This window comes from Salvia splendens, chromosome 22 (genome assembly GCF_004379255.2).
Source record: "Salvia splendens isolate huo1 chromosome 22, SspV2, whole genome shotgun sequence".
In the NCBI taxonomy this organism is placed as follows: Eukaryota; Viridiplantae; Streptophyta; class Magnoliopsida; order Lamiales; family Lamiaceae; genus Salvia; species Salvia splendens.
In genome coordinates, this window is record NC_056053.1 from 4773145 (window position 1) to 4789878 (window position 16734).

The following is a 16734-nucleotide window of genomic DNA, read 5'->3' on the forward strand; positions in this document are numbered from 1 at the left end:
AGAATGTGAGATACAATATGAAATTAGCTAAAATAAGATTTTTTTTTTTTAGATTGAATTAGTCATTGAGGTGGAATCATGATGGATAGTCACGGAATAAAATTAGGGCCGGCAAATCGTGCGGATTTGGTCGTTATTGGGTCAACCTGATAACGACCCAACCCAATAATGCCTAACTCAAACCCGAATATGAGCCTGGCCTGCTACCCTCAAACCTGAACACGACCCGAACCCGACATGAACCCGTTAACGACATGATATAATATGGGTTGACACGACATGATAACGACCTGAACCCAATATTACACGATTAAAACTTGATATTGCACGATTAAATCTAATTTTAAACTTGACTTACATGATAAAAATCAAAATTTCAAGATTTAAACCCGATTTACAACAAATTAAATAACTAAACTAAAGCATTGTTTTTTTAAAATAATATTATAAATAATAAAAATAATAATATTATTTTTTAATGGGTTATCCGTATCCAACCCGCATCCAACCCGAATGCAACCTGAAATTTTTGGGTTCATGACGGGTCAACCCAATAAGAACACGAACTAATTAAGGTGTAACTCAAACTCATTATTTTCGTACGAATTCTTGTCGAATTATCGTGTTGAATCAAAAATTGTCACACCCTAAATAAAATGTAATATTAATCGACATTCTGCACACTGTCCAAAATACATTATCGTATGACTCACAGAGCCAAGCTTTTGAGAAAAAGCAATCAAACAACAGAGTAATATTACACATGATCATTAGTCAAACTAAACATTTATGTAATCTATTGGAAATACAAGCTCTCATTTTATTAGATAACTTAATACAGTTGAGTCTTAAATAAGACCGATTAGAGCATTCACAATAAAAGGGCCGATCTTCGGGCCCTGACATCGGTATCATCAGTGTCAAGAGAAAACTGAAACTAGTATATAAGTCTCATGGGCCCCTCTTTCTATCACCAATTGGTTTTAGGATGGAACCCATGGATTTCTATCAGAGCGGGTCGCCGACTGTGGGTCAAATTTAACTGACCCAGCAGTATATCTAGGCCGAAACCAAAAAAATGATTGACCCAGCAGTATATCCGGACTTAAAAATTTGGGTCAAGTGGTCCAACCGATCGAAAAAAAAATTGGGCCGATTGTCCAATCGATTAGAAAAAAGTCCAACCCCTCCAAGGTTCACCTTGAAGGGTTTGAGAGAGGGTGTTGGCAATTGAAACTAAAAGTATAACATATAACTGTCACACATCGGTGTCAAGAAAAAACTGAAACTAGTATATAAGTCTCATGGGCCCCTCCTCCTATCACCAATTGGTTTTAGGATGGAACCCATGGATTTCTATCAGAGCTAGTTATCATAATTAAAAAAATATTTAAAAAAATAAAGACATTATATTCATTGGCATCGACTCGTGCGCAAGGTGATGATTTTTAAAATTGATTGATTTGGTGTGCTATTAATTTTAATTATGTGCTCAACATTTCGCAATAATTGAGTAGACAATTATACATTGATTAAACTGAAATTTGTTGGACTACTTTAAATTAATGGAGTATCCAAACAAAAAAAATGTTTATTAGCTAAAATTGTAAATGAGTCGAGTTAGTTATTCATTATTTAAAATCTAATTGAAAATATATTTTGTGGACATATAAACGAGATAGGATTGAAATGGACAATACTTGTATCGTTGTCTCGTGAAGCTTTTACCATATTTGTGGGTTACAGAAAATATAAGGGACAGTGAATTTAAAATAATTATTTATTGCCGTATATTTCTATTAAAATCAGTAGGTTCATAGCCTACTGATTAAAAAACACTCCATTCTTTTTTAATCATTCGGGTTTGAATCATAGCATCCTCATTCAAATATATTCTTTTTAATGGTATATTTAAATTATCCATATTATCCTTTTTTATTAAATTTTTTTTGTTTAAATAATGTATTTTTCTTTATTTAAACTATGTATTTTTCTTTATTAAAGTTATTTTTTATTTTTAAAATTTTCTTTAAAAAAATTCAAGTTCAATTTTATTAACTGCCCCAGAAATTATTTGTTAAGTTTCACCATATTTAATTTATTGTGTTAATTAGGACATCCACAATGGTGTATCTTAGTCATCAGTTCTCCGACACCAATTCTATCACTAATTCATCACTATATCTACACAATTCATTCAACCTATATTTTTTTTTAATTCGTTAATGTTATTCACTCTAATTTCTGACAAATTCATCATAATTTTTAAAGAGAGAATTTTTTTAATAATGAATTTGTCAGAAATTATGATGAATTTGTCAGAAATTAGAGTGAATAACATTAACGAATTAAAAAAATTATAGGTTGCATGAATTGTGTAGATATAGTGATGAATTAGTGATAGAATTGGTGTCGGAGAACTGATGACTAAGATACACCATTGTGGATGTCCTAATTAACACAATAAATTAAATATGGTGAAACTTAACAAATAATTTCTGGGGCAGTTAATAAAATTGAACTTGAATGTACAATTCTTTTATTAACCAATTGTAGCACAAGAGTTTAGTAATGTAGTACAGTAATATTAGTTTGTGTGGCTGAATACACGCGCACCGGATCATAGTAAAGAGTCTCGAAGGTAACATAACCACGGGCTAGGCGGAATTTTCCAGTCCCACCCACCACAGCCACCTCAGTCACTTGCTCACTTTGCTCATAAGGACCTTGTACTTCTAATGTGCTACCTTTATATTCGCCATTGATAAAAATAATTGACATTATCATTTGAGCTTGGGATCCATCAAGGGACGATATGATATATATACCTCTGCTCCTAGCAATTTGGGTCGAGCCTTCCTCAATTTCTTCGGTTATTGGGTCGTCTGTACAGAATGCGGATCCGAATTTGGTGAAGTCAAGGGGCCCGGTTGATGGGACCGGTATCTCGACAGTGGTAGTATTTTGGTCACCAGAATAATTTTGGTAGTAGAGTACCATTTCGGTCTTCTTGAGATGACCTAATTTTGCCATAGAATGTGTAAAATTGGAGAGAAATAGAAGTAAAGAAAATGCAATTTTGATGGATGCCATGCAAGAAAATTTTGGGGACTCGAATGAAAGATTGTGTTGATTTTGTAATTGTGTTGATTTTGTGATTTGGTTATTAGTTTTCAAGAAGTATTTATAGCGTCGGTTCGAAAATTTAGTACATTAAATGGTGGTTGTTAATTAAAATGGTGATTTGATTAAATAACTTTGATTACATATTGCGTATGCAGAGAATAATATCCAAATACAATGTAAATATATGGATTTGATGGTAACAACCTAACAACACATATATTGCAGGAAAGCGACTGCAAGCAAACCTAGTAAAATATATGTAGGGACATTTGAAAGGGGATGTATAAGCATAATAAAATTCTTTTTAGTTAGGACACTTAATGAGTCGAGCTACCTAATAATTATTTATATCTTGATTAAAGAATATAATTATTTGGCGAAACATGTAAATGAGCTATGATTGAAATTGACAATTTTATCAATACGTACATTCATAAATATCTTATTGCAATTATTTTAGAATAAAATTCAAATGTAAAAACGAATTTTAAAAGTAGAGTGTAAAATTGTAAAATAAATATAATCAAAATTATGCTAAGATTAGAGGAGAAATAATAATAATAATAATTGTAATAATGGAGTGCTCATTTCAGTTGGAAGAAGAAGAGAAGAAGAAGGAAGCTCGGCTTTGAGCTCGGCTTTGAGTTCGGCTTTGAGCCGAGAAGACAGTTGGTCTTGAGCCGAGAAGCAAAGGAGTTCGGTTTGTGTACCGAGAAAGGAGTTCGGTTTGTGAACCGAGAAGGGAGCTCGGTTGTGAGCCGAAGAGAGTGCTCGGTTGTGAGCCGAAAAGAAAGTTCGGTCTTGAGTCAAGAATAGAGTTCGTCTTGAGCCGAGAAAGAAGAAGCAACAGTTCGGTCTTGAACCGAGAAGGAAGTTCGGCCTAGAGAAACTAGCCGTTGGAGCAGCTGTTAGTTAGCCGAGATGTAGCGGTTATTCTTCTTGCTTTCTTGATTCTTCTTGTAGTTAGTTAGTAGCAGTTGCTACTTGATTGTAGAGCTTTAAATAGCTCAAAACCATGTACGTAGTGAGTAGTGAAAATCAATAAAGAGTTTTCAAGTTTTCTCTCCAAGATTACCATCTTCGATACTCTAAGTGTGAGTGTGTGTTCTTCTGCATTGTGAGTTATCATACAACTGTGAGTGTGTGTGTGATTCACCTGAGTGTGTGAAAGTCTTGTGCGTATTGAATCCCAACAAGTGGCGCCGTCTGTGGGAAGGGGATATTGAAGCTGATTTGCAGAGGATCAAACGGTTTCAGAGATGGCAGCAAGGCTTGATGCAGAAAAGTTCACAGGCAAAAATGATTATAGCCTGTGGAAGATGAAGATGAAGGCGGTCTTGATTCAACAAGGCTTGGCCGCAGTTCTTGCAAATACAGAAGAGAAAGGAAAGGCTCCAATGCTTGATGATAAAGCTCAGGCAAAGATGGAGGAGATGCAGCTCAAGGCACATTCTGCAGTGATTCTGTGCCTTGGAGATAAGGTCTTGAGGGAAGTTCAAGAAGCCAAGACTGCGGTGGAGATCTTGAACAGGTTAGATGAAGTTTACCTGGCAAAATCTTTGGCTAACCGGCTGTATCTCAAGAAGAGGCTCTATGCCTATAGTTTTTCTGGTGAAAAATCTATCATAGAGCAGTTGGAGGAGTTCAACAAGATCATTGATGATCTGGGCTCTGTGGATGTTAAAATTTCAGATGAAGACAAGGCCATTCTTACATTGAATGCCTTGCCTAGCTCGTATGACCAGTTGAGTGATGCAATTATCTATGGCAGAGATAAGCCTATCACCTATGCAGAAGTCTACTCGGCCTTGATGGCTAAGGAACTCCAGAAGACTACCAGCAGAGGCTCTGCAAGCTCCAATGTTCAAGCTGCAGAGGCCTTGAATGTGAAGAAGTTCAAAAAGCAGAACTTCAAGAAAAAGTTTGAGGGCTCTAAACGCTCAAGTTCTGATGCTCAGAAGGAAACCAGAGCATGTTTTTGGTGCAAGAAACCAGGGCACTTGAAGAAGGACTGCCATGCCTGGAAGAGAAAACTAGCCTCTGAGGGCCACAACACTTCTGATTGTGTAGAGAGTACTGATCCCCCTGCTCAACTCATGAATGTCAGTGATAATGGGATCAGTCACAGGTGGATAATGGACTCAGGGTGCAGCTTCCATATGTGCCCCAACAAATCTTGGTTTCATGATCTTCAGGAAGCATCAGGGACTGTAGTTCTTGGAAATAACCATGTGTGTCAGATCAAAGGGATAGGGAAAGTGAAGCTAAGTTTGCAAGATGGCTCTATAAAGATCCTAACTGGGGTGAGGTATATTCCGGAAGTGAAAAGAAATCTCATCTCATTGGGAATGCTGGAGGAGAAAGGATTCACCATATTGATGAGTCAGGGAAAGATGCTTGTGAAATCTGGGAATGCAGTGATGATGGAGGCTGACAGAGAGCACATTCTCTATTATCTGAAGGCTAAGGCTGTTGATGGAGAAAGCAATGCAGTGTCAGATGATTCCATAATGCTATGGCACAAGAGATTGGGCCATCCAGCAGAAGGAAGCTTGAAAGAACTCATCAAGAAGGGCCTGATCTCTGGAGATTTCAACAAGATGGACCCCTGTGAGCAGTGTATACTTGGAAAAGCAAAGAAGGCACCCTATCCTACAGGTATTCACTCTTCTACAGCCCCATTAGACTACATACACAGTGATCTCTGGGGCCCTTCACCTGTAAGCTCAATTGGTGGTGGGAAATACTACCTTGCTATTATTGATGACTACACTAGGAAACTGTGGGTGTACATACTGAAAGAAAAATCAGAGACATTCACAAAATTCAAGATATGGTGTAAAGAGGTGGAGCTAGAGAAGGGAAGGAGTGTTAAATGCCTAAGAACTGACAATGGCTTGGAATTCTTGTCTACTGAGTTTGATCTGTTTTGCAAAGAAAAGGGTATGAAGAGGCACCGCACTGTTCCTGGTAACCCCCAGCAAAATGGTGTTGTGGAGAGGATGAATAGGACTATCCTAGAGAGAGTAAGGTGCTTGTTACTCAGTTCTGGTCTGAGCAACAGATTTTGGGGAGAGGCTGTGAATACAGCAGCCTATCTCATCAATAAGTGTCCATCTACTGCCCTTAAGTCTGAGACTCCTGATTACATGTGGTATGGAGCCCATAGTGACTACTCAAAATACAAGGTGTTTGGGTGCGCAGCCTATGCTCATGCTAGGCAAAGTAAGCTTGAGGCTAGGGCTCTGAAATGCATATTGCTGGGGTATCAGAGGGGTGTTAAGGGGTATAGGCTCTGGTGCATTGAGCCTGGTAGGCAGAAGGTGGTGGTGAGTAGGGATGTTGTGTTCTTGGAGGATCAGATGCCATACTTAAAAAGGAAGCTGGACTCCAATGAAGTTGAGAGTGATTTCCTCAAGGTGGAGCCAGTGGGACTTTGCCAAGGAGCAGGTGGAGCCTCTGACTCAGAAAGTGAGTCTGAACCAGAGGATGATGGTGCTCTAGCTCGAGGTAGAAAAATTGATGAGCCTACAGCAGATTCTGCCAGAGAGTACCAGATAGCAAGAGATAGAGGCAGAAGAAATACAAGACCACCTGAAAGGTTTTCTGATGTGGTCTACTATGCACTTTGTGCTGCTGAGAGCATTGATATTGCAGATCCTCTCACATATAAAGAAGCCATGAAGAGTAAAGACAGAGAAAGGTGGATTGAAGCCATGAATGAGGAAATGGAATCTTTACTCAAGAACAAAACATGGATTTTGGTGGATAAATCCAGACTGACTACAGATGGAAAAGAAAGGAGGCTGATCAGTTGTAAGTGGTTGTTTAAGAAAAAGATTGAGACCACTGATAAAGATAGAATCAGATTCAAGGCAAGGCTGGTGGCTAGGGGCTTCACACAGCAAGAAGGAATTGATTTCAATGAAGTATTTGCTCCAGTTGTTAAGCACACTTCGATTAGGATCTTGTTGGCAGTTGTGAACCAGCTAGACTGGGAGCTACAACAGCTTGATGTGAAGACAGCCTTCCTCAATGGGGATCTAGAGGAGACTATCTTTATGGAACAGCCAGAGGGCTATGTGAAGACTGGAGAAGAAGGCAAGGTGTGCCTGTTACAGAAAAGTCTTTATGGACTTAAGCAAAGTCCTAGACAGTGGAATAAGAAGTTTGATGCACAGATGAAGAAGATTGGCTTCTCCAAATCAGAATATGATGATTGTATTTACATCAAGAAGGCAGGCAGGACTCCCATTGCCTACCTATTACTCTATGTGGATGATATGCTACTTGCAGGCCCTTCTATGACAGAAATCCAGAAAGTTAAACAAGATCTGAAGTCGAGCTTTGAAATGAAGGATCTAGGAGAGTCAAGGAAGATCCTAGGCATACATATTCAGAGAGATAGAGGCTGCAAGAAGCTGTGGATGCTGCAAACTGATTATATTGACAAAGTTATGCAGAGATTCAGAATGGAGAATGCTAAACCTGCCTCAACACCCTTGTCCCAGAGTTTCAGATTATCAAAGGAACAAGCTCCTAAAACTAAGCAAGAGGCTGATGAGATGGAGGCTATCCCTTATGCTAGTGTTGTTGGGAGTATCATGTACACTATGATTTGTACAAGACCAGATCTTGCTCATGCTATCTCAGTGACTAGCAGATACATGGCAGACCCGGGGAAGGAGCATTGGAATGCTCTTAAATGGATATTGAGGTACATGAAGTCAACTAAGGACTGGGGGATTGTGTTCAATGGCTGGGAAGGTGGATCTGAGGAGGTTGTGCAGGGGTATTGTGATGCAGACTATGCTGCAAATCTGGACACCAGAAAGTCTCAAACAGGTTATTTGTTCACCATGTTTGGAACTGTGATCAGTTGGAAATCAGGTCTGCAGAGTGTAGTTGCTCTCTCAACTACAGAATCAGAGTATATAGCTCTCACTGCAGCTGTACAGGAGAGCTTTTGGATCCAGGGAGTGATTTCTGATTTTGGTTTTGACCAAGAAACAATGGTGATTCATTGTGACAGCAGCTCAGCTATATGCTTGGCTAAACATCCGGGTTTCCATGAAAGGAGCAAGCATATAGACATAAAGTTGCACTTTATTAGAGATGAGATTGAAAGGGGAAGGGTGAAGGTGGTTAAGATTAACACCTTGCACAATCCGGCAGATATGCTAACTAAATCTCTAAGTAGAGACAAGTTTGATCATTGCAAGAAGTTGATCAATGTTTGTGCGAGAACTGAGATGAGCCCTCAGGTGGAGAATTGTAATAATGGAGTGCTCATTTCAGTTGGAAGAAGAAGAGAAGAAGAAGGAAGCTCGGCTTTGAGCTCGGCTTTGAGTTCGGCTTTGAGCCGAGAAGACAGTTGGTCTTGAGCCGAGAAGCAAAGGAGTTCGGTTTGTGTACCGAGAAAGGAGTTCGGTTTGTGAACCGAGAAGGGAGCTCGGTTGTGAGCCGAAGAGAGTGCTCGGTTGTGAGCCGAAAAGAAAGTTCGGTCTTGAGTCAAGAATAGAGTTCGTCTTGAGCCGAGAAAGAAGAAGCAACAGTTCGGTCTTGAACCGAGAAGGAAGTTCGGCCTAGAGAAACTAGCCGTTGGAGCAGCTGTTAGTTAGCCGAGATGTAGCGGTTATTCTTCTTGCTTTCTTGATTCTTCTTGTAGTTAGTTAGTAGCAGTTGCTACTTGATTGTAGAGCTTTAAATAGCTCAAAACCATGTACGTAGTGAGTAGTGAAAATCAATAAAGAGTTTTCAAGTTTTCTCTCCAAGATTACCATCTTCGATACTCTAAGTGTGAGTGTGTGTTCTTCTGCATTGTGAGTTATCATACAACTGTGAGTGTGTGTGTGATTCACCTGAGTGTGTGAAAGTCTTGTGCGTATTGAATCCCAACAATAATAATAATAATAATAATAATAATAATAATATAAGATTTGTAGTTGTTGGTCTTATTAGGGTCAGGGTTCGGTTGCGCGTGGGCCAGAGCTAGGTTTCTGATGGTCCTAGTAGGCCTTGGCTGGGTCTGGGCATGAAAAATGGGCCAATTGGAGTTCAACCTATGAGCCCAGCCTAGCCCAGATTAGCTTTGTTTCAATGATGACCCAGTCTTGGATCTCTTGTACCAGACTTGGGTCGTATTGGGCTGGGTCTAGCTGACCTAGAAGTGTAGCCATAACTTATTGAACCTTACTTTCTTTATTTTTAAATTTTTTCAAACGTAATTTAGACACCCTTTTGAGTAACTATAATACAAGCCAAGACAAGCTCTCATAATCTAGTAATGTAGTACAGTTAAATTAGATCGGATGGTTGCATGACTACGGACCGCATCAATGTTAAGAGTCTCGAAAGTAGCATAGCCACGCGCTAGCCGGAATTTCCCTGTGCCGCCCACCACTGGCACCTCCCTATACCCGGATCACAGGTCGGAACCATATATCTCTATTGAGCTACCATTATACTCGCCACCAATAAAAACAACTGACAACATCACATGAGAGGACGACCCATCCAGTGATGTGACCACATTCAGTGCTCAGCCTCTTGCAATTAGGGCTGAGTTGTCCTTGAATCCTTCGGTGATTGAAATAGTCACATTTGGCACGCTAAGAAATTCTCGGATAGCCACCTCAGCCTAGTTAGTCAATTTTGCCTCGTCAATGATATTTATGGAGTACACATTGATTAAATTTATTACTCATTTTGCCTCATCAATGAGGCAAAATGAGTAATATTTTCAAATGTGACTATTTCAATGTGACTATCCGAGAATTTCTTAGCGTGCCAAATGTGACTATTTCAATGTCACCTTAGCACATAATATTTTCAACTTATATTTTTTAGTAATAAATTAAAAATCGTTATTGACGTGGCAAAAGGTAATAATCAAATAATGAATATTATCATTGACTCGGCAAAGTTGATTAACTAAAGCTGAGGTGGCATTCCAAAAATTTCGCAGTCAATGTCAACTTTCAATCCATATTTGTATACATAATATAGTTCATATTTGTTATTTCTGAGAGGTTGTTGGAGATAAAATGCTATCTGCAAATCCAAGACTGTCAGATTTTGATCTAGGAGACATGATAGACACAATTAATTTGTTGAATGGTTCAAAAAATTTGAACAAATATATTTGAGATCCAGCAATAAAGGTCTTTATTAAAGGTCATATATTATGAGTGTTGTGTGTTATTGTTATAGTATCCTGATTTCCCAATTAAGAACATCACATTATTTAAATGAGAATGGTTTGATCCTTAACCTCTAGGACATTCATTCATTCATAACAACTTTGGATTGGTTGATAAAAACCACATACACATGTTATCCAAGTTTGGACCATTTTTATTAGTGAATCAAGTGTATTATTATTCATATCCTAGCATGAACCATTTTATTTTTGACTGAACTGCACCAAATGGCCCTAACTTTTCGCTGTGTAACGGCAGAGGCCCCTAACTTTTAAAAATCCCACCAGAGGGATCTAACAAAATATGTAATCACAAATCGTGTATTTTCGGACCATAATACCCTCAGGGCTTAGAAGGGCAAAACCGGCCTTTTGCATGGCCGCCATTGCTGCATGGACTGTTGATGGGACCTGTAAAAAGATTTGACGTGACTGCAAAGCATGGTTCTTGTCCCCTATTATTTTCAAACCCTCGGACCTGCATTGTAATTTCCAATTTTGTAGCCATTTCGCCAAAATAATTAGGCGGTAGTTTCTCTTTCATTTTTCCCTCCAATCCACTTTAACTGCATCATTTCGTCTGCATAACCGTATCTCACCACAATTTTCTACTAATTCTCGGAAAACGCCGTTGTCTTTCACGCCATTTTCATCAATGCCTCCAAAACGGAGACGAAGTTCCGGCCGTAGTTCTTCAAGGGGCAAAAAGAAGCCGCCAACGCCATCTTCTGCGTCACCATCACCTCCGGCATCACCTGGATACGGTAGAAGGGGTCGACCAGAGATAATCGACGTAGACCCAGAAACGTGGAGCATTCGCGATCCTCGGCTGGATTTCTTTGTTCCGGAAGACGAATATAGTAAGTTCAAATTTAAAATTCCAAGCAAGCGATTTTGACTGTGATTTAGGGCTCCGAAAATTGGTTGTTTTGTGAAATTGTTTTGATGTCGTCGCGTTTGAGAAATTAGGACTTTATATGTGAAATTGTTTGGTTTAAATTTGGAAGTTTTCTAATTCTATACAAACCCCCTAACATGGGACCATGTCGGGATGTTTTCCGTCGCTTTTCATCACGGAGGGTCAATCTTCGAAATCAATGGACAGAAGAAGTATGTTGGGGGGCAATTGACATTCTTCGACTATTGCTGGATTCGCCAATTCGAGCTCTTAGATCTTTCCGCAATGGTGTTGCGGTTGGGGTACAATAGGAAAACCATCTATGAGTTCTATTACGTTCATCCAATGTACAGTTATGGTTGTATGGGCGTGGACATAGGAGGTCCATTGCTGCCCATTACGGACGATCCACATCTGGCCCCTTTTCTCGAAGTCGCGGCTACTAGCACAAAACTTGTTCACATTTATCTCGTGGAGCTGACAGAGGCGGCCGCCTTGCTCAAGAAGCGAAGGGAAGAAGCGGAGGAGCTTCTAAAATTTGTGAACGCTTGTAAAAAAACCACTGTGGTCATTGAAGAGCTTGACGAACCGGACCCAATTGTGCCGAAGAGTAAGAGTAAACCAAAAAGGAAGAAACATCAGCACGAGGAGCAGAGGAAACCATCGGCACCATTATTGATGCTTGAGTGGTACCCCAGGGATATCGAGTTTGAAGAGTATTTTACCAAAAGCTTAGAAGACAAACGTCGCGAATGGAAGAGGGAAGAGGATGCAGCAAGTAAGAATTTGATGGATGCATTTGCATCATGTAGTGCAGACCAAGCAGAAGCTGTTGTGGTGGAGGTTGAAGAGAATGATGCAGTCGATGGAGTTATTGGACAAGGAGATGTCCATGAATGCGAAGATGGAGATGAGATTGAGGTAGAAGATGGAGATGAAGGTAGCAAAGGTGAACACGTTAAACAACATGAGGTTGAGGTTGAAGTAGTTATAGACCATGCATAGGTTAGTACACCACTGTGGAATATGTTTGTGATTTATTGTTTATGTTTGGTATTCATATGTGATTCATCTTTTGGTCAGATTCTCCTACATGAAGATGAAGCAATTGTAGACCCTGATAGCGTGGCAGAGGTTAGTGCACACCTTTTGTAATATAGTTGTGATTTATGCTTGTATGTATGGTGTTCATTTGTGATTTTATGTTAAATCAGATGGGGCAATCTATTCATAGTGAAGATGTTCAGCATGTTGACGATAGTGTGTACAACCCGACCCTGGATTTGTCAGCCGAACCGCAATGTCAACTGCAGGTGGAAGTTCCCATTATAGAGGAGATTCCGGATGAATTGCTAATGCCCGGACTTGAACGTGATGTGGAACAAGCTGGACAGGAAGTGCATGATGGGCCTGAAGCGCAAGGTATTCCGGAAGTACATGATGTTCCGGGAGTAGAACCTCAAGAGGAGGTATACATTCCATCGTTTGAGTACGTTCCGGACGGCTGCCATCTACATAACGAGGGACCGCCGACTGATGATGATGAGATGGACCATTTTATCTCGTTGGCACACATGTGCCGAGATGAGAAGTTTTTCACCTCAAATTACGAATCCATTTTCCAACAACAGGCAAGACAAGAGCCAGAGAATGCAGACCAGCCGGGTCAAGGCGAAGCCCAGCCCGTTGAAGGCGAAAACCAGCCGGGTCAAGGCGAAGCCCAGCCAGGTGGATGCGAAGACCAGCCGGGTGAAGGCGAAGCCCAGCCGGGGTCAGGGGGTCAGGGGATAAACGATGGAGGAAGTATTTGCCTTATGTCGACAAGAGGAACATGACAGACAACCCACTTTTCGAGGAAGAAGCTGTGGACGAGTTACAAGATGTTGATGACCTCGAGGATTTGGAGGGTTTGGAGGGTTTGAAGAAGAGCGGCATAAAATTTACCCCGTTCAAGATCGAGAGTAATGAGCTTCCGGTGTGGAAGCCGGGTGATGTTTTTAAGCATAGGGATTTCTTCTATGACGTGTTGAGACAGTACGCAATAATGACCAGAAGGCGGGTGCACGTGAAAAGAAATGACGGCGACAAGCTTCAAGCCATTTGTAAAGGGCAAGGGTGTGAGTGGTATGTATACTTGAGGAAGCACGAAATACACAACGGTCATGATTACGTTGTGATGAATATGCAACGCGATCACGCGCACACATGCTCTCAGGTGTTGGATTCGAAGTGGCTGACAGCAAAGTGGCTAGGTGAGCGTTATATGGAGAAGATCAAAGCCAACCCTCACATTCCACTTGCAGCTATACGGCAGTGTGTCGAAGAAGATTTTGGCCTGAAGATAGGTAGGATGAAGGCATATCGGGCCACAGAGCACGCACTGGACGGCATATTCGGCTCTGCGGCAACCCAATACAGAAACTTGTTCTACTACAAAGCCGAATTGGAGCGGACACACTCTGATTCCCGCATTCATATACATTATGAGAATACGAGGGATTCTGGCGCCGTGGGCCCGAGATTCTAGAGGTTCTACTGCTGCCTAGGACCATTGAAAAAGGGATGGATGCAATTATGTCGGCCAATTATCTTCTTCGTCGCTTGTTTCTTGCGAGGGATGTACAGAGGACAGCTCATGACAGCAATGGGGATTGATCCCAACAATGGCTGGTGGCCAATTTCTTGGTCTGTGACTGAAGCCGAGAGTTATATCCAGTGGAAGTGGTTCGTGGAGTACTTGTCTGATGACCTAAACTTGCATGCAAATGGGCCACGATATGTGTTTATGTCTGACCAACAAAAGGTATGGTCGCTGTGATTTCAATATTACATAATGTACGTGGTATGTGATTTTATTTTATCTGTGATTTGATCAATACATGATGTACTTGAACTGTGATTTTGTGATAATGTTTTGTTGTGTTGCATCAGGGGCTTGCAAAATTGATTGCTGAGGAATTCCCACAAAGCGAGCATCGCTTTTGTGTGCAGCACATATACAACAATTTCAAGAAGAGATTTGTTGGAGAAAATTTCAAAGAACGTTTTTGGGAGATTACATCGAGTACCACCCTCGAACATTATGTGGACAAGATAGATGCTTTGCAGACCGAGTATCCCCAAGCACATCAGTGGCTTTCTGGAGTTGCTCCCAAAGAAAACTGGGTTAAGGCATTTTTCTCTCCACACACTTGTTGTGATGTGCTCCTGAACAACATTTGTGAGACATTCAATTCGAAGATTACATTGGCTCGAGAGAAAGCAATTATCAGCATGTTGGAGGAGATTCGAACAAGTCAAATGGAAAGAATTCAGATCAGAGGCCAGTGGATCAAAAGTTACTATCACGCAGTCCCTCATGTTATCAAGGAGATTGTTGACAAGTGGTACGCGAGGGCGTCATCGTGGAGGGCTACATGGAACGGACAGTCTTCGTACCAAGTAACTGGGCAGTCTGGCCAATATGTAGTCAACATGTGTGATTTCACATGCTCCTGCAGATTGTGGCAGCTAACCGGAATCCCATGCACGCATGCTATCGCAACAATCAACAAGAATGGCGACGACGTGACGCGATTCGTCTCCCGATATTATTTGAAGTCCACAATGATCATGCTCTACGAGAATGTCCTTTACCCCATCAATGGGGTGGACAATTGGCCCAAGTCTACTTGTGCTGGTGCGTTGGAACTGGCGCCCCCGCGGACAAAGCGACAGCGTGGTAGGCCGAAGAAACGGAGACGTGAGGAGCCCCAGATTCGTCTTCATGTGGACGGAGGTGAGTCATTGCGTCGCACCTTCGTGATGAAATGTCGTCGATGCGGTCAAGAAGGTCATAATAGGAGGACATGCAGCAATGATCCTCGGACAAATGCCCGTTCTCGGGTTGGGGAGACTTCGCAGCCCAACGGGTCGCGTGAACGTGGTGAGAGTACTTTGCCAGAATCGTCAAATAATTGCCGAGAGGTAATATGCAATAAACATATATTCTCTAATTGTACACAGCGCTTTCTCGTATATACTTACTATGCTGTTAAGTGTTGCAGCCTAATGTTTCGAATCTGGGACCAAGCACTCGGACCAGGACTCAGCCTCAGAGATGCGGCCGCAGCGGTGATCAAGATTGACGGGCTTTACTTAATCTTAAAACTTTATGTTTGTTTGGGATGGGTGAACAATTTACAGTGGCAGTGTTGATATGATGTGTATGGTAACTACGAGTTTGTATATTTTGGTGGCAGTCATGATATGATATGTATGTTATGTATGTTACAGACTAGTTTGTAACAAATTACTCTAGTATTTTGGTAGAAATGATATCATGACATATTTTGGTGGCATTTGATAAGAGTACTTCGTCGGTTTGTATCCATTTTTTACATAGTATGTGATTGTGATTTCAACCATAGTTGGGTAACTTCATTCGTGATTTCAAGCATAAAGAAAACAATCATCATCAGACATTTGTGATTTCGGTCATATTTTACTAACCTCAGTCGTGATTTCAGTCATAGTTGAGTAACCTCATTCGTAATTTCAGGCATAGATTAAAACAAAGCTTTGCAAAGCGTAATCAATCCACAGCAGAAGATAACGACGGAGTGAACACGACATAGCTATGTTATAATTTAGAAAAATTACAATACATAAGAACAAGATAGTGATTTTTAACCGTCGGAGAGTTTTTGCCGTTTTGTCAATTGTTAGCGCCAAATCGTCACACTCTTCAGTTTTCATGCCCAGTTGTAACTTCAAGGTTTCAACCTCCTCAGTTTTCATGCACAATTTCTCCTGCAGAACACCTTCAAGTACCGATTTGGCTCAAACTTCAGATTCGAATTGGTCTCGCTCAAGTTTCACTCTCTGAAAGTAACTGTCTTGACTTGGGGATAGACTCGCATCAACCCATCGAAAAAACTTGCAATCATCTTCCTGCATAATACTTCCTCATTAATCTTTATGCCAAGAAAATTAATGGAAAAAGGACCAAAATACATGGTTTTAACCTTCCATATTGGGCAGCGATAGTAACGTCTACCCGGGTTAGCAGTCGTCCTAGATGTCACAAGCTCAGCCTCAAGATCGTGATTACATTTCACAATTTCGGGACGAGGCCAATTCCAATTGAAGCTTGAGCCGAAAGATTGAGAAGAAGAAGAAGAAGAAGAAGAAGAAGAAGAAGAAGAAGAAGAAGAAGAAGAAGAAGAAGAAGAAGAAGAAGAAGAAGAAGAAGAAGAAGAAGAAGAAGAAGAAGAAGAAGAAGAAGACATTGCAACACGACCTGAATTCAATTTGACAATATAAAATTCAAATCAGCAATGCAAGAATTCAACACGGCCTGAATTCAATTTCGTCGAAAAGATAGCACATAACACATAGCACAAAAACTAAAATTTCCGCCCAACTGTAAACTTCAACCAAGAACAGCAAAATTTTCCACATGCCCCGACTATAACCCTACAACCATTAAATTGACCAAGAATTGCAAATTAGTTTTTCAGATGCTAAC

At 40.6% G+C, this 16734-nt stretch overlaps 1 protein-coding gene across 1 annotated transcript; it reads left to right on the forward strand.

Annotated features, from left to right (window-relative positions):
• Positions 1 to 13869: 13869 nt before the first annotated feature.
• LOC121786619 lies at positions 13870 to 15352 on the forward strand. Its single transcript, XM_042185257.1, has 3 exons — positions 13870 to 14028; positions 14157 to 15191; positions 15272 to 15352. Exons 1-3 carry the CDS (start codon positions 13870 to 13872, stop codon positions 15350 to 15352), a joined length of 1275 nt encoding a protein of 424 aa, XP_042041191.1.
• Positions 15353 to 16734: the final 1382 nt, after the last annotated feature.